Consider the following 23,531-nt stretch of genomic DNA (forward strand, 5'->3'; position numbering starts at 1 on the left):
CCAGGTGGAGTTATAACCCGGAGCCGTGTGGTCGCTGATTGGCTGCTCTGGAAACTGCTCAGCCAATGGGAGTGAGGAATGGGACCGCGTCACGAGTCTCCACGAAGGAGGCGCAGACACAGGTTGAGAGAGAAGTGAAACCTGGGCGCTGGGGAGTCCCCACCACGGAGCTGCCCCCCAGACTCTGTCCCTGCGGAGCCCGGAGCGCAGGCCTGGGCCCTGGGACTCGGTCCTGCCCCTCCTCCCGCGCGGGGCGCCGTCACCCTGTCCCCGAGGCCTGGCCCCGGCGCTGTGCTGTTCAGGGACTTTCCAGGGTTTTGGTGTCACAATCTCTGTGCGGCCTCACACACAGGCAGGCGCCCAGTTAACCTTGTGTGTGTGGTGACATCATCATAGTGACCCCTCACGGATCCCACAGGGTGAGACAGTTATTAATCCATGTCGCATGTCACTGCCTGTGAGATAACAGAACTCATGTTTTTAAAAAAATATATTTTATATTGATTTCAGAGAAGAAGGGAGAGGGAGAGAGAGAGAGAGAGAGAGAGAGAGAGAGAGAGAGAGAGAGATCAATGATGAGAAAGAACCATTGATTGGCTACCTTCTTCACGCCCCAACTGGGAATGGAGCCCACAATCCGGGCAGTTGCCTGACAACGAGGTGAGCTGTGACCTCCTGGTTCATAGGTCAATGTTCAACCACCGGCCCCGCTGGCTGGGGGATATTGAATAGTTCCTGTTCTGTTCTGTCACAGTCCCCAGGGCTGTCTTGCTGGGTGGCTCTGGTCCTCATGCAGGTGATGTAAAGTGACGCCTTGTGTCTCTAAGTCCCAGAGACCTTCCGTGCTTGATGATGAATCACATCATCAAGCTCACCTGTGATGCTGTTCCCACAGAGCCCCCTAGAAACGCTGTCAGCACTGGGGAGCGGTCCAGCTCCCGTGGTGGGACACACCTGTTCCAACATTCTGGTTTTCTCTCGGGGGCTGACATTGTATCAAGACAACAGGACTGTCCGTTGGCACCTGCCAGGTGATATTTCCTGAAGGGAGAAGCTCACGTTCATGTTTGAGAAAGTGTGAGCCAATTCACCAAATCTCAGGAGTTCCAGTGTCTGTGTCATTAATTCTTTTAAGTAAACGGGGGCCAGCCTGTGTGTGGCTCAGTGGCTGAGCATTGACCTATGAACCAGGAGGTCAGGGTTCTCTTCCTGGTGAGGCCACCTGCTGGGATGCAGGCTAGATCTCCAGTGGGGGGCGCGCAGGAGGCAGCCTGTCCATGATTCTCTCCCATCATGGATGTTTCCATCTCTGCCTCCCTCTCAGTTCCTCTCTGAAATCAAATTTTTAAAATATATATTTTTTTATTGATTTCAGAGAGGAAGGGGGAGGGAAAGAGAGATAGAAACATCCATGATATGAGAGAATCATGGATCCGTTGCCTCCTGCACGCCCCCTACTGGTAATTGAGACCACATTCCAAGCACATTCCACAGATCTATGGTCCATCCATGGAGACAAACCACTTAGGGCTCAATTTTAAAAAATGTAAACATGGGATCCCATGGGAAAGAGGCTTGCCCCGCTCACACACATGATCTGCCTGGTACATGATACTTGGGAATGTGGCAGAAATGTTTTTAATGTACTTCCCAGGTCATCATATAAGGTTTTTTTAAATCCTCCATTTTTATTGAAGACAGTTAAGAAATTATTCCATTTGTGTAATGAATGCAAGATACATATGTCTTCTATTTAAAAATACTTTTAATATTTCAAATATAGTTGATGTACAATAATGTGTTAGTTTAGGTGTACAAGTCTGGGATTAGACACTCATACAGCTTACACAGTGACCGCCCCCATCCATCTAGTGCCATGTGGCCTCACATGTGGTTGTTACAATGTGAGTGACTGTGCTCCCTGTGCTGTCCTTTCCCCCCCGTGACCACACTGTAAGGACCATGTGGTGTTTCCTCCTCCTTCACCTGCTGTGCCCCATCCCTCCCCTGCCCTCCGGCAGCCAGCAGTCTGCTCTCTGTGGCTGAGTCTGTGGCTGCTGTAGGATCCTGTTGGGCGCATTCCAGGTGGCTCTGATGCTGGTTGTGGGGAGGGTGGTGGTCATTGTCCTGTGGTTGTGGGCGATGCAGGCACCGCGTTCACCTTTGGGGCATCTTCACTGGAGGCCACGATGTTTAAAAATGTGGATTGGAGGATGAGGCTTCAGTAAAGAGAATAATTTCGCTTCCTTCCACCATGTCCTTTAAAAGGAAAACTGGTTTTCTCCTCTGTCTGCCTGTCCATCTTCTCTCTGCAGGTCAGTGCTGGGGAAGAGCAAGGATTATGGAGGTGGGTGTCAGCCCATTCCCGCTGAGCTTGGCCTCAGCGCCCATGTCGGCAGGGTGAAAAGGTGAGGATGTCCTTCATCTCCTGCAAACAGTGTTGACCCCCCACATCCCGGGAAAGGTTCTCAGATACTTCAGGGTTCCACAGACCACACTTTGAGAAAGGTTGTTCTGGATAAACCAGAGGGTGTCTCCCACCCTACCCCTGACTTGGCCTCCTCTTCTCTTCCCAGAATCCCTCCCCATAAGGCTGAATCCCTGCACCAGAAACTGAGCTCACAGCATTGCCCCTGGGATGTTCTAGAAGAGAGCTCACCCTGGATATTCTATGCCAGAAAGTGTCCTCAACCTGGGAGGGAGGTGGAGGGGCAGGTGTATCCCCTTCAGAACTCGGAACAGTTTGTGGTTGAAGACACCAGTCCCACAGAAAACGTACTGTGGTTTCTATACCCCAGCTGAGTATGTTCTCACATCCCAGACAGAAACCTGACGAGTCTGTAAGAGAAGCCATCTTGGCCCTTTTATGCAAATGGGCCGAGTGCTCTCACTTGAGGCCCAGACAAGGTGCAGAGCAGTCTGCCCATTAGAACATTCTGTGAGCGAGGACTCGCTCTGCGACGGTTCCTCCTACGTGGCAGCCACCAGCTGCTGTGGCCACTGAGCCCTTGACACGTGGGTCCTGTGCTGAACAGGGGGACTTGCATGTCATGGACCTTTAATTCAGCCGCCATGGGGGTCGTGGAGCTGCCACATGAGACAGCGCCCAGCTAAATGCTGTTAGTTTCCAGTCTCTGCCCCCACAGGGCATAGTGGGCCTCATAGATGGATGGACGCTACAGTTGTCTTCATGTGGAAGCCGCGGGTCTTCATGTATCATAGTCTTCCGTTGTGTATGAGGGGCTTAGATACATCCTCAAATCACAGACTGCCCAGGAAAGTATAATTAATGTTCATTTAACAACGAGTGCGTGCAGACATTAACTGAAATGTACTTAAGGTTGTAAGTGTTCAAAAATGCTCCTCACTGCAGCCATCCTTGTGTTTAGTCTTGTGGGACCCTTATTGTTGGTTTTGTTCACCTCGTGAACATGAGCAGGCACATAAGTCTCTACTTATCACAACAGAAAATATATATTGAGCACAACAGATAGCAGGTACCTGGAGGCCCTCACATGCTTAAAGATTATACTAGTAAAGCAGAGAATGTCAACTTCAGGTTCCACTTTGGAATTCCTTCCCTATTGCTCCTCCCCATGTTTCATCCCAAATTCTACCAACTCTGTTTCCATGCTCTATGGGCCCCTCTGCCCTCAACGAAAATATATGTGAAGTGTTTACTGTTATGGAATAAGAATTTCTCAAACCAAGACCAAAAGATGAAAAGCCATGAAGGAAAACATAAGACTTCTATGTCAACCTCACACTTGAGAGATACAAACTCAGGGCCAGAATCAAACTCAAAGTCACACAAAGATGTTGACAGGGAAAGGGTCCGGTGGACCAGTGTCCTCAGCCAAAGCCCCGGAGGCTCCCTGTGGGCAGGTGAGGTGGGTTAGTCATCATTGCTGGAGGGAGAATGCATCCCACAGGGACCATGGGGCATCCTAGTGGAAAGCGGGGAGATAGGACACATCTAGGGTGTGGGCTCTGGATGGGTGACCTCAGGGAAGGTCTGGGGAGCGGGCTCCTCTAGGTGGGGGTGTCAGGAGGGGCAGCTCTATGGGTGGGCAGCTCAGTGACCATCGAGGGACAAGGCCGCCTGCAGCGAGGGTGGAGGGGCCGCTGGGGAGAAGCAGCCTCGCTGCCAGGAGCCAGCGCAGGGAGCTGTGGGGTCCTCTGTGAGCTGCGCGGGGCCCTGGGTGTGTCTGTGTTTAGACGCAGGAAGTGGGTGTTGCTCTGTCTCCCTTGTCAGGGCCTCAGGGCGGCCGGGTCTGAGGGTGACGCTCTGAGAGGTGACTTGTGTCCAGCAGGAGAGGAACCCGGCCCAGCTGTGAGCTCCAGGCCAGCTCCCGATAGCACTGAGACCTCGTGTGTCAGACCAGTTCCCGTGGGGGCTCCTTCTTCTCTCTGAAGTCCAGTATCTAACAGCATCCACCACCCCATCCACAAGTAACGCTCATGAGGCAACAATGTGGAAAAGAAGAAATGGGAATGTCAAACAACTATGTTTGTAATGAACACATGTGACCAAGAATGAGAATGTGGAATAAGAGAAATAGGAATAAAATTAAAATCCATCGGTTTGGGAAAGATGAAAGGAAATGAAGAGAGTATAGGCCAGAGGGAAGGGAAACACACTGTGGTAAAGACGGAAGGAATGGAAGCGTGGTACACCATTTCTAAGGCGGGGAGCTGCAGGAGGCCTCTGACCCCTCCCCCATCTGCCTCCTGCAGCTCCCGCCTGCGGGGACCTTAGTGTGAGGAGCCCGGGAGCTCAGTGGGAAGCGTCCGCCCGAAGCTCCTGGGCCTTTAAAGCTTCACCTGAGTCGCGGGCCTGTGGCGAGTTCCCTGTGCAGAGCGCCCCCCGCGGGAGGGACGCGGCTCCTGCAGCCACACCTTCGGGCGCCCACAGGGGGCCGCAAAGGGCATGTTCACCCCAAAGGCCACGCCTCCCAGGGCCCAACTTCAAGGATCTAAAGTGGGTTCCCCCCCCCCCCCATAATGTGTGTGTGGTCCCCATAATTGAAGTGCATTCTCCCTGAGTGTGAGCCTCAGGGCGCTGACCCCACAGGCACCCATTTCGCAGGATCCTGCGCGTTCCGGGCGGTGTGCGCGGCCATGGCCTCTCCCTCTGCGACCAGGACAGTTGGTCAGGGCGGCTCCTTTTCTCACTGATAACCGTGCTCACCAGGAGGGAGCCCCTCCCGCTCTCTCAGAAAGAGGGGGCTCCCCCGGGAGCCAGAGCTGGTGGCCTTGCTGAGGGGCCGCTCCCAGCACCCGCCGCCTCTGGGGACACAGCGCCCGGGACGGGAGGGGCCCACGGGGGCGCAGGGCGACCCAGGAAGCCTTCCCGGACGGGGCGGCGGGAAGGACCAGCCCAGGACTCAGACCCACAGAGCTGCTGGGAGGCGCGCAGCCTCCTTTCCGGGCCTCCGGCAGCCCGACTGTCCCTCCTGGGACCCGCCCGTCCTTCCACCCGAGTCCGGGACGCGGTCCGCCGTCCTGCCTCGGCTCCTCGGCCCAGCCTGTCGGGGCCCCGGCGTCCCCGCGCGGAGGTCAGCTCTGGGGGCCGCGGGGCGGGCTGTGGGGGAGGGGAGTCCGGCTCTGGGTAAGACCCGCGCAGGCGTCCGGGTCCCCGGGGCGCGCAGCCCCCAGACCCGGCGCCCAGCGAGCAGCGGGGGCGGCCGCGGGTCCCCGGCGGGATCCCTTCTGGGGACGCGGCCCGGGCCCCGCGGGAAGAGCTGGGCCTGCGCCCGCACCTCAGGCGGCTGAGGTTGGTCCGGTGCCCCCGCACCCCGGTGAGCGCCCCGACGCCAGCGTTACCGCTCCCGCCCCTCGGCCGAGCCTCCCGACGCCAGGGCGGCCTCTGGCAGCGACGAACCAGATTCTGAGTCCGGGTTAAGGTCGGAGTTGGGGGCGGGCCTGAGGGGACCCCGGTTCCGCCCCTACCTGGCCCCCGGCCGCAGGCGCTCACGGGGCAGCCCCTGCCTTATGAGCGGAAGGTCCTCGGGGTTGGGGGCGACCCCGCGGGGAGGATGGGCGGCGAGGAAGCGGGAGCTGTGGCCGCAGCCCGCCCTGCTCCGTCCTGTCCTTATTGGCGCTGAAGGTGTGATCACCTCCCCACAGGCACCTGAGGGACACTCACATGAGATCGCACACACGCTCATCCAGTGATTTCTCTCTTCCTTAGAGAGCGAGCAGGGAGGGTGGAGGAGCAGGAGAGAGGGAAGAAGGAAGAAGGAGGGGGAGAGAGGGAGGGAGGAGGAGAGAAGGACAGAGGAGGAGGGGGAGAGGGAGAGAGGCTCCAGGAAGGAGCGTCGCTGGGTCTGGTGCCCCCCGCGGGGAGGAGTCTTCACCCAGCGCGGCCCTTGCCCAGGACCAGCGCCCAGGACTCCGTGGCCCGAGGTCAGCGCTCTAGTCGCTGGGCGGCCCGTCCAGGGCAGCAGCCTCTGTGTCAGGGGACCGTCCCCCAGGCTCTCTGCCCATCAGCACCATCAGCCGCGGCCACGGGTGGGGGGTCAGATGGTGGGGCGCCACCCCTCCCCCCACAGTGTGCAGGCTCCCAGACAGGCTCCCCCAGGAGCTGGTCCCCCCATCAGGGGGCAGGAGGCCAGCGGGAGAGGGGTCTCTCTCCTGCCCTCTCTCTAAAGAGTTGCCCCTCCATTCCCGCCCAGCTCAGTGCCTGCCCCTCAGAGCCTGGCTGTGTGCAAAGGGCGGCCCTGGGAGACACTGCCCTCACCTCCTCAGGCCGCACATGCCCTCAGGGTGGCCCCCTCCCCACCTGCTGACAGTGCGCCTCTTCCTCCCCTTTGCAGTCATTAAATATTTTTATTAAAATGTTCTCCATTTCCTCTCTCACTTCCACTCACTGTGCAGGTTTTTGGGTTTTGTTTTTCCAAAGATGAATCAACACTGTCCCCGCCCACTTGTTCTTCTGTGATGGGTCCGCCCACCCCTCCCTCAGGTGGGCCTCCCTCCCCTGGGACCTGGGACCAGCTCTGGGAACCAGAACAGTATGGAGGTGACACAGCCTGACTTCTGCAGTCTGACACGAGGGGCCTGCGGGGTCTGACACGTGGTGCCTGTGGGGTCTGACACGTGGTGCCTGTGGGATCTGACACGTGGTGCCTGTGGGGTCTGACACGTGGTGCCTGTGGGGTTTGACACGTGGTGCCTGTGGGGTCTGACACGTGGTGCCTGTGGGGTCTGACTCGTGGTGCCTGTGGGGTCTGACACGTGGTGCCTGTGGGGTCTGACTCGTGGTGCCTGTGGGGTCTGACACGTGGTGCCTGTGGGGTCTGACTCGTGGTGCCTGTGGGGTCTGACACGTGGTGCCTGTGGGGTCTGACTCGTGGTGCCTGTGGGGTCGGACACGTGGTGCCTGTGGGGTCTGACACGTGGTGCCTGTGGGGTCTGACTCGTGGTGCCTGTGGGGTCTGACTCGTGGTGCCTGTGGGGTCTGACACGTGGTGCCTGTGGGGTCTGACTCGTGGTGCCTGTGGGGTCTGACACGTGGTGCCTGTGGGGTCTGACTCGTGGTGCCTGTGGGGTCTGACACGTGGTGCCTGTGGGGTCTGACTCGTGGTGCCTGTGGGGTCTGACACGTGGTGCCTGTGGGGTCTGACACGTGGTGCCTGTGGGGTCTGACTCGTGGTGCCTGTGGGGTCTGACTCGTGGTGCCTGTGGGGTCTGACACGTGGTGCCTGTGGGGTCTGACTCGTGGTGCCTGTGGGGTCTGACACGTGGTGCCTGTGGGGTCTGACTCGTGGTGCCTGTGGGGTCTGACACGTGGTGCCTGTGGGGTCTGACTCGTGGTGCCTGTGGGGTCTGACACGTGGTGCCTGTGGGGTCTGACACGTGGTGCCTGTGGGGTCTGACTCGTGGTGCCTGTGGGGTCTGACTCGTGGTGCCTGTGGGGTCTGACTCGTGGTGCCTGTGGGGTCTGACACGTGGTGCCTGTGGGGTCTGACACGTGGTGCCTGTGGATCTGACACGTGGTACCTGTGGGGTCTGACACGTGGTGCCTGTGGGGTCTGACACGTGGTGCCTGTGGGGTCTGACACGTGGTGCCTGTGGATCTGACACGTGGTACCTGTGGGGTCTGAATGGTGGTGCATGTGGGTCTGAAATGAGGGGCCTGTGGGTCTGACATGAGAGGCCTGTGGGTCTGACTTGTGCCCTGGGCCCATGCCCCCTGGAGCCAGGGGCCCAGCTTGGAGCAGCACCCACCTCAGAGCCCAAGGACTCCCAGCCGGCTTCCAGCACCAGCTGCACCTCGATAGGGACCCTCTAGAACAGGGGTCCTCAAACTTTTTAGCAGGTGCCAGTTCACTGTCTCTCAGGCCGTTGGAGGGCCGGACTATAGTTTTAAAAAAAACTATGAACAAATTCCTATGCACACTGCACATATCTTATTTTGAAGTAAAAAAACAAAACGGGAACAAATACAATATTTGTATTTGCATGTGGCCTACGGGCTGTAGTTTGAGAACCCCCGCTCTAGAATGTTCTGGTCCAGCCGGGCATCCGATGACCACGCCCCAGCCCGTGTCACACGGAGCAGAAGAGGGGCCGCTGAGCGCTCAGCCAACAGAACAGGAGTCAAGACTGTGACTGTGGGATTGTGGTTTCGGGCCACAGATGCTGGGAGCACAGCCCATGTGCGTCACTGCTGTGCACGTTCTCACCATTCCATGTCCTTCCTGTCACACTGTGAGCATCAGGAGAGCTGGGGGTTTTCTTTGTTTTAAAATGTTTTTGTTGATTATTAGAGAGAGTAAGAGAGGGGGGAGAGAGAGATGGAAACATGGGTGGGCTGACTCCTGCAAGCCCCCTACTGGGGTTGGATCCAGAAACACCTCATGGACCTAACAGGGCATCAAACTGGGGACCTCCTGGTGTGTGGGTCCATGCTCAGCCCTGGAGCAACCCCTGCAAAGCAGTCGGACAACCCCATGGTCGGCAAACTGCGGCTTGGGAGCCACATGCGGCTCTTTGGCCCCTTGAGTGTGGCCCTTCCTAAGCCTTAGGAGTACCCTACTTAAGTTAATAACAATGTACCTACCTATATAGTTTAAGTTTAAAAAATTAGGCTCTCAAAAGAAATTTCAATCGTTGTACTGTTGATATTTGGCTCTGTTGACTAATGACTTTGCCAACCACTGGGATAGACCATCTGGGTGTTAGGGCCCTTAATGTTCGCACAACGTCAAAGGCGCAGAAGCACCCATTTCTCAGAGGGTCCCCATCCTTAGGCGGCGCAGGGATGACTGTGAATGGATGGAACGCATCAGAGCAGCGCGCTGTGCCCCTGAGCCTCCCAGTGCTCCCTGTCAGTTACACCTGAAGCCCTTCTAGAAGCTCCTGCGGGCTCCCTGGGCCACACTGGCCTCCCGCGGAGGAGCCCTGAGCAGCGTCGCTGTGAATATCACAGCAACTGCCATCCACAGGTTAGATCGTCAATAGTCACACCCAGCAGCACAGGATCCCAGGCGCTCCACGACCCTTAAGATCAGCAGCAAGGGACACAGAGCAAGGAGGCAGGAAGCAGGACATGACAGGTCTGTGTCAGCCAAGGAGCGTCCCCTGAGACAGGGACACAGAGAGAGACATGGAGGGCAGCAGGTGGCAGTGCTAACGGGGCCGCCAGCGTCAGGGTGCTGGGGGGAGGGGGCCTCTGGTCTCAGGGGATCGCATGGGGAGGCCTTGCAAGGGAGAACGTGCCACAGGCCAGGGGGTGACTCTGTGAGGGACACACCATGGAGACACCGGCTTGGGCCAGGGGGACAGTGACCATGGCAGCGGAGATGGACCCCAGATGGCAAAGCTCATGTTACACCCCGAGTGGGAGCAGAACCCCGTGTCTACATTTCAGTGATGAGCTGGAAACCCAGGTGGCACCTCTATCCCTGGCACCTTCCACACTGTCTCACAGGGTGTATCCATCCCATCCGCCAAATTAGAGGGTCAGCCATTTAAAAACATGCAGGTGTGAGAAGCAACTCGCTGAAAACCAAGCTCCTACCTTGATTTTCTCTGTAACACGCCAGAATCTCACAGAAACAGGAATAGACTAAACATACAGAAATGGGTAAAACAACTCTTCATTCTCCAATGTGTTTATCTTCCTGTAGAAAATAACATCTCCACTGATGGAGGAGTGATGTTACCCAAGTCCAACCTCAGACATGTGCCAATGGAAGTCGGGTATTGCTCATATCCACCCTGAGGTAAAATTTACATAAAATCTTCAATATTCCTTAAAAAAGAGAGAGAGACTTCTTTCAACAGCTGCACTGCTCAAAGGGAAACGTATTTCCTCAATAATTTCATGTAACTTTATTAACCTCCTTAGTTTAGGAATTGACTTTAACATCTCCCAGGGCAGTATTCGTTTCAAACTAATTGTGGATTTTATATGATAAATGGTATTGACGAAATGATTACTGAATAAAGATCATGATTGATGATGTCTACATATTTCTCATCTCCACTGTGACTTCAAGAATGCAGGAGTTCTAGGACCCCTCAGGAGCAGCAGGGAGGGGCTGAAAGGGGAAAACAGGGCGCTAGAAGGAGGCAAGAGCAGGAGTCTGAAGACCCATCTCTCCACACCACGGGGTCCTGTGTGCAGGGAGCCCGGGGCCTGTGGGACAATGACAGGGAACATGTACCCTGTGCTGTCAGAGGGGGGCACCCAGACAGTGAGAACATTACTGACACATGAAAACAGTAACAGGCATAATATCTACAAAATCCAAGAAACAACAAACACCCCGAAGTTGGGCCCCATCCAGGCAACAGCCTAGGCTAGGACCTAGGCGCAGGGGTGGGCAAACTTTTTGACTCGAGGGCCACAGTGGGTTCTTAAACTGGACCGGAGGGGCCGGAACAAAAGCATGGATGGAGTGTTTGTGTGAACTAATATAAATTCAAAGTAAACATCATTACATAAAAGGGTACGGTCTTCCTTTTTAGTTTTATTCATTTCAAACGGGCCGGATCTGGGCCGTGGGCCATAGTTTGCCCACGGCTGATCTAACCTGTGGATGGCAGTTGCTGTGATATTCACAGCGATGTGCTCAGTGCTCCTCCACTGGATGCGACTGTGGCCCAGGGAGCCCGCCTTTGGGCCATAGTTTGCCCCCGGCTGACTAGGGGCAGACCAAGCCCAGGAAGCCGTCGCTGTCCAGGGTCCTGGAGATGCGCTGCATCAGGACATGTGTCAAAGCCTCAGTGATGTCTGAGTTCCAGTGACCACAGGTCTGGAGGGACAAGGTTCTACTGAGGGACAAGGTCAGAGGAGCAGAGAGGTGACCCCGCCGAGGAGTGACCACGTCAAAGCCCACGATGCACTGAGCCCCACCTGGGCACAGGCCCCGGCCACACTCGGTCATCAAAACATCTCCTGTCCACACTGGGACAGCTCAGCACAGCAAACACATGAGCTCTGGAAAGTTCTTAGTGTTTATATTTATTTCCCCTCAAAATTTAGAGTCTTCTCATTTAATTTACCCACCAACTCTTCATGGCAAGAAATGAACAAAATCACCTCCACAACCTCATTTCAATGTGGAAGGAACAGGTTGCCGCTCAGAATATGAGGAAGTAAAGACAGAGATAGTGAGGGCCAGTCCCGCCTCTGGTGGACCAGAAAGTGTGGGGAGCAGGGGGGGGGGGCAGGCCCCATCAAAGGTTCTTGAGTCAGGAAGTGGGAGCGTGAACACATCTTCCATCACTCAGTCCGCACAAGGCAGCTGCCTCACGCTGTGGATGACAAGCATCATGAACACATTCAGGTCAGTGGCTGTAACTGGTGACATTCTCAGAGCCCACTTCATGCTCACAGTGTCCCACAGACTCCCCACCACCCAGTCCTCCCTCTGCCCACCCCGCCCCACGGCAGGGTCTCACCTTTAGAAGCCGAGAGAGACACATCGGAGCCCTGGGCGCTGTCACTGCCTAGAGTGCACAGTCAGACACCACCCCTGCCCACCTGAGCGCCTCCTCCCCCACATCATAGCTCCAGCCACAGCTCCCAGCAGAACCAGGCCCCCAGCGATGCCCATGATGATGATGAAGGTGTGAGAAGGTGGCTCTGGGGGGAGAAGGGAAGGGAGGGTGAGGGCCCTGACCCCAGGCCTCATCCCGGACCCCACTGAGGTCCCCCAGGGCCCCTGCTGCCCTGAGAAGAGGCTCTGTGCCCACGGCCCCTCCTCACCCCATCTCAGGGTCAGGGGCGCGGGCAGCCCCTCATGCTGCACATGGCACGTGTATCTCTGCTCCTCTCCAGTGGGCACCCCCACGGCCGCCCACTTCTGGAAGGTGCCATCCCCCGCAGGCCTGGTCTCCACCAGCTCCATGTCCTGGGTCTGGTCCTCCCCGTCACGCTGCCAGGTCAGGCTGATGTTCGCAGGGTAGAAGCCCAGCGCCCAGCACCTCAGGGTGACCTCACGGTCAGAGACAGGGTGGCGGGTCACGTGTGCCTTTGGAGGGTCTGAGGAGAGGGGAAAGTGCAGGAACTTTGCATCCGCCATGGGACCCTCCAGCAGCGCCCATGTGACCATCCTGAGAGTGGACAGCCACCTGGGATGGGGGAGGGAGCACACAGCCCACACACCAGCCTGGACAGAGGCACCTGGAAGGTTCTCCTGGCCTTTAGAAAGTTCTAGAATCAGAGAGACACAATCCAGGGCAGGAGGCAGGTCGCTGGGGGAGAAAAGGGATTTGTGGTCCTGACCTGGGTGGAAACCCCATGTCTCCGAAAAGCTGGGGTCAGGCCTCAGACTCAGTGGGTGTGGGCAGCGCACAGGCCTGAGAGAGATGGTCCCCGAGGGTCCCAGAGCCCCTGCAGGGCCCATGGGAACAGCTGATGGGCAATTTCAGGGGGGTCTTCCTGCACCCCAGGAGAGCCTGCCCCCCTAACTGTCCCTGAGAGGAGGGAGTTCTCTCTGGTACCTGACCTGACATCCAGGGAGACTCCCTACTGACCCCAATGAGGGGTGTCTGACACTGACCCCCTGTCCTGTCTCCTTGTAGGAGCCCCAGCCCCGGGGAGAGGGGGCGGCCCCAGGGCCCCTGGTACCTGCGCGCTGCAGGGCCTCCTTCCCTTTTTCCAGGTAAATGCGGAGCCACTTCACACACTCCCCCTCCAGGTAGCGCCTGGTAAGCTCTGTGGCACCCGCCGCCTCCAACTGGCGCTGGGTGATCTGAGCCACCGTGTCGGCCGCGGTCCAGGAGGTCAGGTCCTCGTTCAGGGCGAGGTAGTCCCTGCCGTCGTAGGCATAAGCATCGTATCCGCGGAGGAGGCGCCCGTCGGGCCCCACGTCGCAGGCACTAATCCACTGGATGGAGTGAGACCCTGACCCCGCCCCGCGGTCAGCCCCGCCCCGAGGTTAGCCCCGCCCTCTACAGTAGCCTCGCCCCGCGGTCCGCCCCGCCCCGAGGTTAGCCCCGCCCTCTACAGTAGCCTCGCCCCGCGGTCCCCCCCGCCCCGAGGTTAGCCCCGCCCTCTACAGTAGCCCCGCCCCTCCCGCCCCGCGGGGACTGAATGTAAAACTGAAAGTGACATCCGGTCAAAATCCCCGCGGGCTTCTCCCGGGTGGGGGCTGGTCCGGTCCCGCCGCCTCGGGGTGACGCTCGGACCCGGACCCTCGGGTCGACCCTGGCCTGTCCGTGGGGGGGTGGGGACGGGGTGACAGGGCCGGGCGCCCGGCTCACCTTCCTCGCTCTGGTTGTAGTAGCCGCGGGCGGTCTGCAGATAAACTCGGAAAAGCTGTGCGTGGCCCTTGGCCATCTGCGTGTGCCGGTCCCAATACCCCGGGTCCTCCCGCTCCACCCACGGCTGCTGCATCCACGGCGCCCGCGGCTCCATCCTCGGATTCGGGGCGTCGCTGTCGAACCGCACAAACTGCGTGTCGTCCACGTAGCCAACGGCGACGAAGCGGGGCTCCCCGCGGCCGGGCCGGGACACACTGGTGCTGAAATACCTCAGCGAGTGGGGGCCTGGGGGGCGGACGGGGGGCAGGGCCGGGGCTGGACACTCACCTACCTGGGGCCCCGAGCCCCCGCCGGGTCCCCTCGCTCCTCCCCGCACAGCCCCCCCTCCGTCCCCGCACTCACCGGCCCAGCTGGGGGTCAGGCCCAGGGCCCCCGAGAGCAACAGGAGGAGGGTGGGGGAGCTCAGGACCCGCATCCTTGGTGTCCTGGGACCATCTGAGTCCGGGCGGGTCCGCTCAGAGGTTATATCATGGAAGGCGGATTGGCTTCTCTTGAAACCAGACACCCAATGGGAGTGAGCAGTGAGGAATCGTCATGAGTATCCGGGACTGAGGAGTCAACAGGGATGTGAGATGGAGAAGGGAAACCCCAGGGAGAAGGGGAGTCCCCAACACTGAGCTGCTCTGCTGCAGACTCCTCCCTGGGGCAGAGACCTGAGAGCCAGGCCTGGGCCTGGGCCTGGGCCCTGCCCCTTCTCCTGCAGGGGGCGCTCTCTGCCCACTGTCTCTCTGAAGAAGCATCTGGCTGGTGCTCTGAGCTCCACTTCTCCCAGAATATGCCAGGCGTCCTATCAAAGCTGTGGGAGCTTTTATGAGTAAACGATAGGCCTGGTGCACAAAATCTGTGCACAGAAAGGGCGGTCCATCAGCCCACCTGCACCCTCTCATGATCAGGGATCCCTCTCGCAATCTGGGACCTCTGACTCCTAACCACTCGCCTGCCTACCTGATCACCCTTCACCACTTACCTGCCTGCCTGATCATCCCTCACCACTTACCTGCCTGCCTGATCACCCCTAACCACTCTGCCTGCCTATCTCTTTGCCCTAACCACTCTGCCTGCCTTCCTTTGGCTGTCCAGGGCGAGGTCTGTTATTAGCATATTATGCTTTTATTATTATAGATAACAAGGGTCTCTCAGATGCAGCCCTAAGATGGACATGGGCGGGTTCAGTGAGTAACATCCATCAGAGGCAGGGTCTTCATGCCCCAATAGGCCCCTGACGCCATGACCAAGTACAAGCAGGGAGACTCCAGTTTTTTAAAAATCCCAGAGTCACCAAATGTCCTTTCCCTTCAGGAGCAGTGGGTGCAGCTTATGAAACTGCAGTGCAGGCGGCACGGGAAGGGGACAGTGAGTCCCCATCACCCTCAGCTCCTGCATCTCCAGGTCTGTTCCTCCTCTCCCCTCCCCCCTCATGGACTCAGGACACTGGCACCCCCGGCCTTGAGTTCTCAGGACCCCAGTCCCTCATCTGTGACACAGGATGGTGACAGGACCGTGGGGAGGAGCACAGGGCAGGTGGTGGGAACTCAGACCTCTGGACCACACAGCTCTGATCTGGTGTCAAGTCACTGAGGAGTGAGCTTAGTGCTGCCTGGGGATGTTGCTTCCCACTCTCTGCCTCTGCTTCCTCCTGGAGGAGAGGAACGTGGACGTTACTACAGAGCAGAGGTCAGGGGTGCTGTGAGCACATGTGCTCATCATGCTCACTGTGCTCACACGGCTGGGACATGTAAGTCCTCACACAGAGCTCAGAGGAGGAGCAGAAGCCATGGTAATGGGAGATGTGACTGGTTTCCTTGCTGGATCATGTGTGGTGACCTGGGATGAGAGGATAAAACATCACAATGTCCAATGGGAAGAACAAGCCCGGCAGGTTGCACCAGGCAAACTATTTGACAAAGAGAGATGATCCCTCCCGCAATTCTTCTCTCTCCCTTTGCTGCCTCACATGCACAAAGCAACTTCCACACCCACACAATAGAAAACACAGAGAGAAATGAGCCCCCAATTTCCCAGGGATCCGGAGACAATTGCAGCCCAAGTCAGGATTTCAGGAGGAAACACACATGGTCCTGACATCACCGGGCCAGTGTGGCTCAGTGGTTGGACATCCACCCATGCACCAAGGGATGGCCAGTTCCATTCCCAGTCAGGCACATGCCTGGGTTGCAGCTCAGTCCCCAGTGGGGTGCGTTACGGAGGCAGCAGATGTGTCTTATCAATGTTTCTATCTCTCTCCCCCTCTTCTTCTGCTCTCTTTAAAAATAAATGAAACATATATTTTAAAGTGGTCTTTCTATCATGTTATTATACCACAGATGAAGATTCTGGGTGAATATCTGTCTGTGCGTGTGTGTGTGTGAATGGACCTTATTTTATGTCAGAATTTTAAAGTAATCACCCTAATTCTACACATCAATTTTACTATTGTTTTCACACCTAAGCCTCAAGCTCGGCCAGGTCTGAGAAGATAAGCAGACCCTTCTGCACATGGCTGAGCAGCTCAGTGGCCCTGGCCATCCTACCCTCGGCTCAGATCCCAAGGGAGCCCCGTGCTCTGGTCCCTCACTGTCGGGGACTCTAGGACACAGAGAGGTGCAGGAAGCCCAGCATTGGATGGAATCCCGCCCTGGGACACCCTCCAGCCCACGCCCACGTCCCCCCCCCCCAGCTCAGCAGACCCAGCAGAAGCAGCTTAGATACGGGGGTGGGGGGTGGGCAGCGCCTGTTCTGCCCCATGGGAGGACCCACCCCAGTTCCATGTCCCATCTGGAACCACCCTCCTCTCCTGATTTCTGCCCTGAGTTTGGACATAAGGATACCTCACCTGTCTGGTCTTTGCTCTCGAGCTCTGGCAGGGATGTGTCATTGAGGGCGAGCCGGGGGCCCTGAGCCTATAGTTATAGGGACAGGGTTCCTGGACCTTATGTTCCCACAGAGATGCCATTATCATGTCACCTGAGGCATAGGGGACACTGTCTGCATGGAGAGTGTAGGACATCTCCAAAGAGGAGTGACTTTATCCCCACTCAGTTCTCTCCCAGCCACTGCGGTGATTATTGGTAACTTGGCCATTAAATTGTCCAATAGAGAAGGGAAACCCCGGGGAGAAGGGGAGTTCCCGACACTCCTGAGTGGGCCTGAGGGTGAGTCACTGAGTGAGCTGCCGGACTCCTTCCCGTCCTGACCAGCAGAGGGCATTCTGTCACGGATCCCACTGTGTGGGAAGCCAGCCCCTTGGATTCCTGCGCCCCCAGCGAGTTTGTAGGAAGCCAGCCCCAGGCCTGTGGGATAATGTCCTACATCTTGTACATCTAGACCTTCCTTCCTGAGGGCTGTCCTCCTGGTCCACATGAGCAGCTGAACTACGGGCCGGAAAAGGTGTCTGTTCCCTGTGAGTGGGTTTAAGTTCCGAATCAAAGCTGTTGTCTGGGCTGAACTGAAACCTATGGCTGCATCACGTTCCCCCTCCTCCATTCATTGCACAATCACACACCATTCCCAAGTGGGCACCGTCCTCAGGGCTCCCCTGGTCCCAACGTCAGGCTGACACCAGGATGGGTGGAGGCTGAGCCTCTCCACTGGGGCAGGAGGCTGGTCTCTCTCCTGAGGGAAATGCCACGGTCCTTCCTAAGGGGCCCCAGGGATGTTAAGCATGGAGACTGTCCCAGGTGAGCTGTGCTAACCCGCTCAGAATCCTGGGAGTCCCTAATGTCTACACGACCCCACAGGGACCATGATATGCTTCCTTAGTCACCCACACAGTCCTGCTCTTTGGTGACTCATTACACAACTGCTATATTATTATTTCTCCTCCTCCTCCTCCTCCTCCTCCTCCTCCTTTTTCTTCTTCCTCTTCTTCTTCTTCCTCTTCCTCTTCTTCCTCCACTTCTGCTTTTGCTTCTGTTTTGAGGTTTTACCCTGGACAGAATTATTCTTGACATACAGACAGGATTCAGGGAAAGTAATAATTAGGACAGACAGAGAGATACCCTCAGAATCTAAAATTGAGAAAGAACCAGAACAAATAGGAAATTGGGTGAAATTACAAAGATAGAATTTTAAAAATAGATGAAAAGATGAAGGATCACATGCCCAGAGAGACGTGAACAAATCCTGTCTATACAGTGTATTTTCACAGGGTGAAGGTGGGAACAACACCCATAGAACATTCCTGAACAGCGGGCAGGAAAAGGTGTCTGTTCCCTGTGGACGGGTCTACGTTCTGTGTCAAAGCTGTGGTCTGGGCTGAACTGAAAGCCAAGGCTGTGTCATGTTCCTCCCACTCCATTCATTGCACAATCACACACCATTCCCAAGTGGGCACCTTCCTCAAGGCTCTCCTGTTCCCAAGGTCAGGCTGACACCAGGATGGGCGCAGGCTGAACTTCAGCGGACCCTCTTCAATTCTATTTGGTCACACACTGCCCCCATCCCGACTCACCCCTGACTAGATTGCTACACCACAGGTGAATTCCATCAGCTTTTGAGGGATGGAATGCTACAGTGGCCTCCTCCCTGTACCTGGCTCTGTCTCCATATTATGTCCCATTCTCCTCCCCGTGGCTCTTGTGATTTTAGCATATTCACTCTCAGGGCTACAGGGTTCTGTCCTATGAGCACACCACACTCCTCCTCTACTGCTCATGAGAATTTATCTTTTATGCAGATTTTGCAAACTGTGCAGCTATGAATAAGTTCTTCATATGTTTTCGCACACATTTGTGTGAGTGTCTATTGAGGATACAACCAGGAGTGGAAATGCTTGGGCATTCGGTGAGCGAATGATTGGATGTAGTGAGAGCTGCCAAGCCATTTTCTTTCTTTCTTTTTTTTTTTAATATTTTATTGATTTTTTACAGAGAGGAAGGGAGAGGGATAGAGAGCCAGAAACATCGATGAGAGAAAAACATCGACCAGCTGTCTCCTGCACACCTCCTACTGGGGATGTACCCACAACCAAGGCACATGCCCTTGACTGGAATCGAACCTGGGACCTTTCAGTCCTCAGGCCGATGCTCTATCCACTGAGCCAAATCGGTTTGGCCAAACCATTTTCAAAGTACTCTACCACTAGGTAGTTATGGGAGATACAATGAGTCCAAATTCCTACTAACGATTGAATTTGTCTGACTCTTTCATTTTTGCTATCCTGGGAGGTGTGCAGCAATATTACATTGTGGCTGAACTTGAATTTCTCCTCTGACTAAATTTGTTGGTCAATGTTCATAAGTGTATGGACCATGTAACCATCCTCAATAGGAGGATGGACTGGGCACATTGTTCATGAGTGAGTGGGCTCTAGTAAAGTGCCAGCATCTATAACTATTGGGACCCTTTGGTTATTAATAGGTTGGTTGGCAGAGACCTGTGGGATGAGAGAAAGTGCCTGGTCTTTGGCCCTGGCTCCTAGCACTGAGCTCCTAAAACCCTGGGCATCTCCTGAGTGACAAGTGTCTTTGGGACGCTGATGAGATGGCTCTTGGCTGAGGGTCTTCTGGGCTTCAGGGTGGGGGCTGGTCCCCAGAAAGACCAAGCTGATCAGAGGGTTGGAACGTTCAGGCCCTAGAAAGAGGCAAGAGCAGGAGGAGCCTGAAAATGCATCTCTCCAACCACAGAGTCCTGTGTGCGGGGACCCCTAGTCCTGTGGGACAATGACCCTGTTGCTGTAAGACGGGGGACAGCCAGGTATTGAGAACATAACTCACACATTAAAACAATAACAGGCACAATATCTATAAAACCAAAGAAATAACAAACACCCAGAGAATGGGTGCTGGGTCCCATCCAGGACTAAGCCCAGGCTGACCAACTCCAGGAAGGCCTCGCTGTCCAGGGTCCTGGAGATGCTCTGCAAAAGGACAGGTGTCAATGCCTCAGTGATGTCTGAGCTCCAGTGACCACAGGTCCTGGTGGGACAAGGTTCTACTGAGGGACAAGGTCAGAGGAGCAGAGAGGTGACCCCGCCGAGGAGTGACCACGTCAAAGCCCACGATGCACTGAGCACCACCTGAGCACAGGCCTCGACCATGGTCTGTCTTCAAAACATCTCCTGTCCACACCTGGGACAGCTCAGCACAACAAACACATGAGTTCTGGAAAGTTCTTGGTGTTTATATTTATTTCCCCTGAAAATTTACAATCTTCTCCTTGAATGTACCCAACCATCCTTCATGGCAAGAAATGAACAAAGTCACCTCCAAACCTCATTTCAATGCAGAAGAAACAGCTTGCAGCTCAGAATATGAGGAAGTAAAGCCAGCGATAGTGAGGGCCCAGCACGCCTCTGCTGGACGAGAAATGTGGGAGCATGACAGAGCCAGCCCCCCAATCAGAGATTCTTGAGTCAGGAAGTGGGAACGTGAACACATCTTCCATCACTCAGTCCCCACAAGGCAGCTGCCTCACGCTGTGGAGGACAATCATCATGAACAGACTCAGGTCAGTGGCTGTAACTGGTGTCATTCTCAAAACTTTACTTCATGCTCACAGTGTCCCACAGACTCCCAACCACCCAGTCCTCCCCTCTGCCAACCCCTCCCCACATCAGGGTCTCCCCTTTAGAAGCCTAGAGAGACACATCAGAGCCCTGGGCGCTGTCACTGCCTAGAGTGCACACTCAGACCCCAACCCTGCCCACCTGAGCGCCTCCTCCCCCACATCACAGCTCCAGCCACAGCTCCCAGCAGAACCAGGCCCCCAGCGATGCCCATGATGATGATGAAGATGAAGGTCTGAGAAGGCGGCTCTGGAAGGAGAAGGGAAGGGAGGGTGAGGGCTCTGACCCCAGGCCTCAGCCCAGACCCCACTGTGGACCCCAGGTCCCCTGGTGCCCTGCGAAGCGGTTCTGTGCCCACGGCCCCTCCTTACCCCATCTCAGGGTCAGAGGCTCGGGCAGCCCCTCGTGTTGCACATGGCACGTGTATCTCTGCTCCTCTCCAGGGGGCACCCCCACGGCCGCCCACTTCTGGAAGGTGCCGTCCCCCGCAGGCCTGGTCTCCACCAGCTCCATCTCCTGGGTCTGGTCCTCCCCGTCACGCTGCCAGGTCAGGCTGATGTCCGCAGGGTAGAAGCCCAGCGCCCAGCACCTCAGGGTGACCTCCCGCTCAGAGACGGGGTGGTGTGTCACGTGAGCCTTTGGAGGGTCTGAGGGGAGGGGAGAAAATGCAGGAACTTTGCATCTGCCATGGGACCCTCCAGCAGCGCTCATGTGACCATCCTGAGAATGGACAGACACCTGGGGTGGGGGAGGGTGCACACAGCACACACACCAGCCTGGACAGAGGCACCTGGAAGGCCCCCTTGTCTTTAGAAAGTTTAGAATCAGAGAGACACAGCCCAGGGCAGGAGGCAGGTGTCTGAGCGAGAAAATGGATTTGTGGTCCTGAATAGGGTGGAGTCCACGTGACTCAGAAAAGCTGGGGTCAGGCCTCAGACACAGTGGGTGAGGGCAGCGCACAAGGCCTGAGAGAGAAGGTCCCGGCAGGTCCCAGAGCCCCTGCAGGGCCCATGGGAACCGCTGATGGGCCATTTCAGGGGGGTCTCCCTGCACCCAGGAGAGCCTGCACCCCTAACTGTCCCTGAGAGGAGGGGGGTCCCTCTAGTACCTGATATGGACATCCAGGGGGCCCCTCCCTGACCCAAGGAGGGGTGTCTGACACTGACCCCCTGTCCTGTCTCCTTGTAGGAGCCCCAGCCCCGGGGAGAGGGGGCGGCCCCAGGGCCCCTGGTACCTGCGCGCTGCAGGGTCTCCTTCCCTTTTTCCAGGTAAATGCGGAGCCACTTTATGCAGGTTCCCTCCAGGTAGCTCCTCTTTCTCTCTGCCACACCGGCCGCCTCCCACTTGCGCTTGGTCATCTGAGCCGCCATGTCGGCCGCGGTCCAGGAGGTCAGGTCCTCGTTCAGGGCGATGTAGTCGGCGCCGTCGTAGGCGAATTGACTGTACCCGCGGAGGAGGCGCCCGTCGGGTCCCATGACGCAGCCATACATCCTCTGGTAGGTGTGAGACCCTGACCCCGCCCCGCGGTCAGTCCCGCCCCGGAGTCAGCCCCGCACCGCCGACCCAACGGGGACTGAATCTAAACTGACAGTGAAATAGGGTCAAAGTCCCTGGAGGCTCCTCCCTGGCGGGGGTGACGCTCGGATAAGGACCCTCGGGGCGACCCCGGCCCGTCCGTGGGGAGGGGGGTCGTGACGGGCCCGGCGCGCGGCTCACCGTCCTCGCTCTGGTTGTAGTAGCCGCGCAGGGTCTGCAGGCTCCCTCGGAAACACTGTGCGATGCCGGTGAAGATCTCCGTCTGTCGGTCCCAATAGCCCGGGTACACCTCCTCCACCCACGGCTGCTGCAACCACGGCGCCCGCGGCTCCGCCCTCGGATTCGGGGCGTCGCTGTCGAACCGCACGAACTGCGTGTCGTCCACGTAGCCGACGGAGACGAAGCGGGGCTCCCCGCGGCCGGGCCGGGACACGATGGTGTCGAAATACCTCATGGAGTGGGGGCCTGGGGGGCGGACGGGGGGCAGGGCCGGGCCTGGACACGCGCCTTCCCGGCCCCGCGCCCCCGCCGGGTCCCCTCGCTGCTCCCCGCCCCGCCGCCCCCTCCGACCCCGCACTCACCGGCCCAGCTGGGGGGCAGGACCAGCGCCTCCGAGAGCAGCAGGAGGAGGGTGGGGGGACTCAGAACCCGCATCCTTGGTCTCCCGGGACCATCTGAGTCACAGTGGGTCCCTGGAGATATTATAACCTGGAAGCCGACAGCCAATGGGAGTGAGCGATGAGGCTGCATCAAGAATATCTGGGAAGGAGGACTCAAAAGGGATGTGAGATGGAGAAGGGAAACCCCAGGGAGAAGGGGAGTCCCCAACACTGAGCTGCTCTGCTCCAGGCCCCTCCCTGGGCCTGGGCCCCGCCCCTCCTCCTACAGGGGGCGCTCTGCCCACTGCGTCCCTGAAGGAGCATCAGGCTGGTGCTCTGAGCTCCACTTCACCCAGAACATGCAGGCGGCCCAGCAAAGCTGTGGGAGCTTCTATGAGTGAATCGCAAGGGTCCCTCAGATGCCGCCTCAGGCAGTCATGGGCGGGCTCAGTGAGTAACCTCCATCAGAGGCAGAGTCTTTATGCCCTTGTATACCTCTGATGCCATTACCAAGTACAAGCAGGGAGACTCCAGTTTTTAAAAATCCCAGAGTCACCAAACGTCCTTTCCCTTCAGGAGCAGTGGGTGCAGCTTATGAAACTGCAGTGCAGGCGGCACGGGAAGGGGACAGTGAGTCCCCATCACCCTCAGCTCCTGCACCTCCAGGTCTGTTCCTCCTCTCCCCTCCCCCCTCGTGGGCTCAGGACACTGGCACTCACCGCATTGAGTTCTCAGGACCCCAGTCCCTCATCTGTGACACGGGATGATGACAGGACCATGGGGAGGAGCCCAGGGCAGGTGGTGGGAACTCAGACCTCTGGACCACACAGCTCCGACCTGGTGCCAAGGTCACTGAGGAGTGAGCTCAGTGTCACCTGGGGATGTCGCTTCCCACTCAGTGCCTCTGCTTCCTCCTGGAGGAGAGGAAAGTGGACGTTACTACAGAGCAGAGGTCAGGGGTGCTGTGAGCACATGTGCTCATCATGCTCACTGTGCTCACACGGCTGGGACATGTAAGTCCTCACACAGAGCTCATAGGAGGAGCAGTGGCCACGGTGATGGGAGATGTGACTGGTTTCCTTGCTGGATCATGTGTGGTGACCTGGGAT

The 23,531-nt window shown here is 57.2% G+C and overlaps 2 protein-coding genes and 1 pseudogene across 3 annotated transcripts in view; all 3 read right to left on the minus strand.

Annotated features, from left to right (window-relative positions):
* Nucleotides 1–8,751: 8,751 nt before the first annotated feature.
* The window catches only part of LOC308530523 (class I histocompatibility antigen, Gogo-B*0102 alpha chain-like), a gene marked incomplete at both ends in the record, with an annotated part of 55,133 nt that continues 40,353 nt past the window's right edge, over nt 8,752–23,531 (minus strand). The window contains one exon of the mRNA XM_081107233.1: nt 8,752–9,387. The remainder of the gene's footprint in view (nt 9,388–23,531) is intronic.
* Nucleotides 11,707–14,197, minus strand: LOC308530505 (saoe class I histocompatibility antigen, A alpha chain-like; annotated as a pseudogene). The gene is made up of 5 exons: nt 14,125–14,197; nt 13,723–14,007; nt 13,088–13,363; nt 12,224–12,499; nt 11,707–12,100 (listed from the first exon to the last, which is right to left on the minus strand). The product of its transcript is annotated as a saoe class I histocompatibility antigen, A alpha chain-like (transcript).
* Nucleotides 20,388–22,477, minus strand: LOC308530518 (class I histocompatibility antigen, Gogo-C*0203 alpha chain-like; the record flags this gene model as incomplete). Its single annotated transcript, XM_081107230.1, has 5 exons — nt 20,388–20,536; nt 20,659–20,934; nt 21,522–21,797; nt 22,004–22,288; nt 22,405–22,477. The coding sequence occupies 5 exons, from the start codon at nt 22,475–22,477 to the stop codon at nt 20,388–20,390; spliced, it is 1,059 nt and encodes a 352-aa protein (XP_080963356.1).

The sequence above is a fragment of the Myotis nattereri genome, assembly GCF_964212035.1.
Source record: "Myotis nattereri genome assembly, chromosome: 15".
Classification (NCBI taxonomy): Eukaryota; Metazoa; Chordata; class Mammalia; order Chiroptera; family Vespertilionidae; genus Myotis; species Myotis nattereri.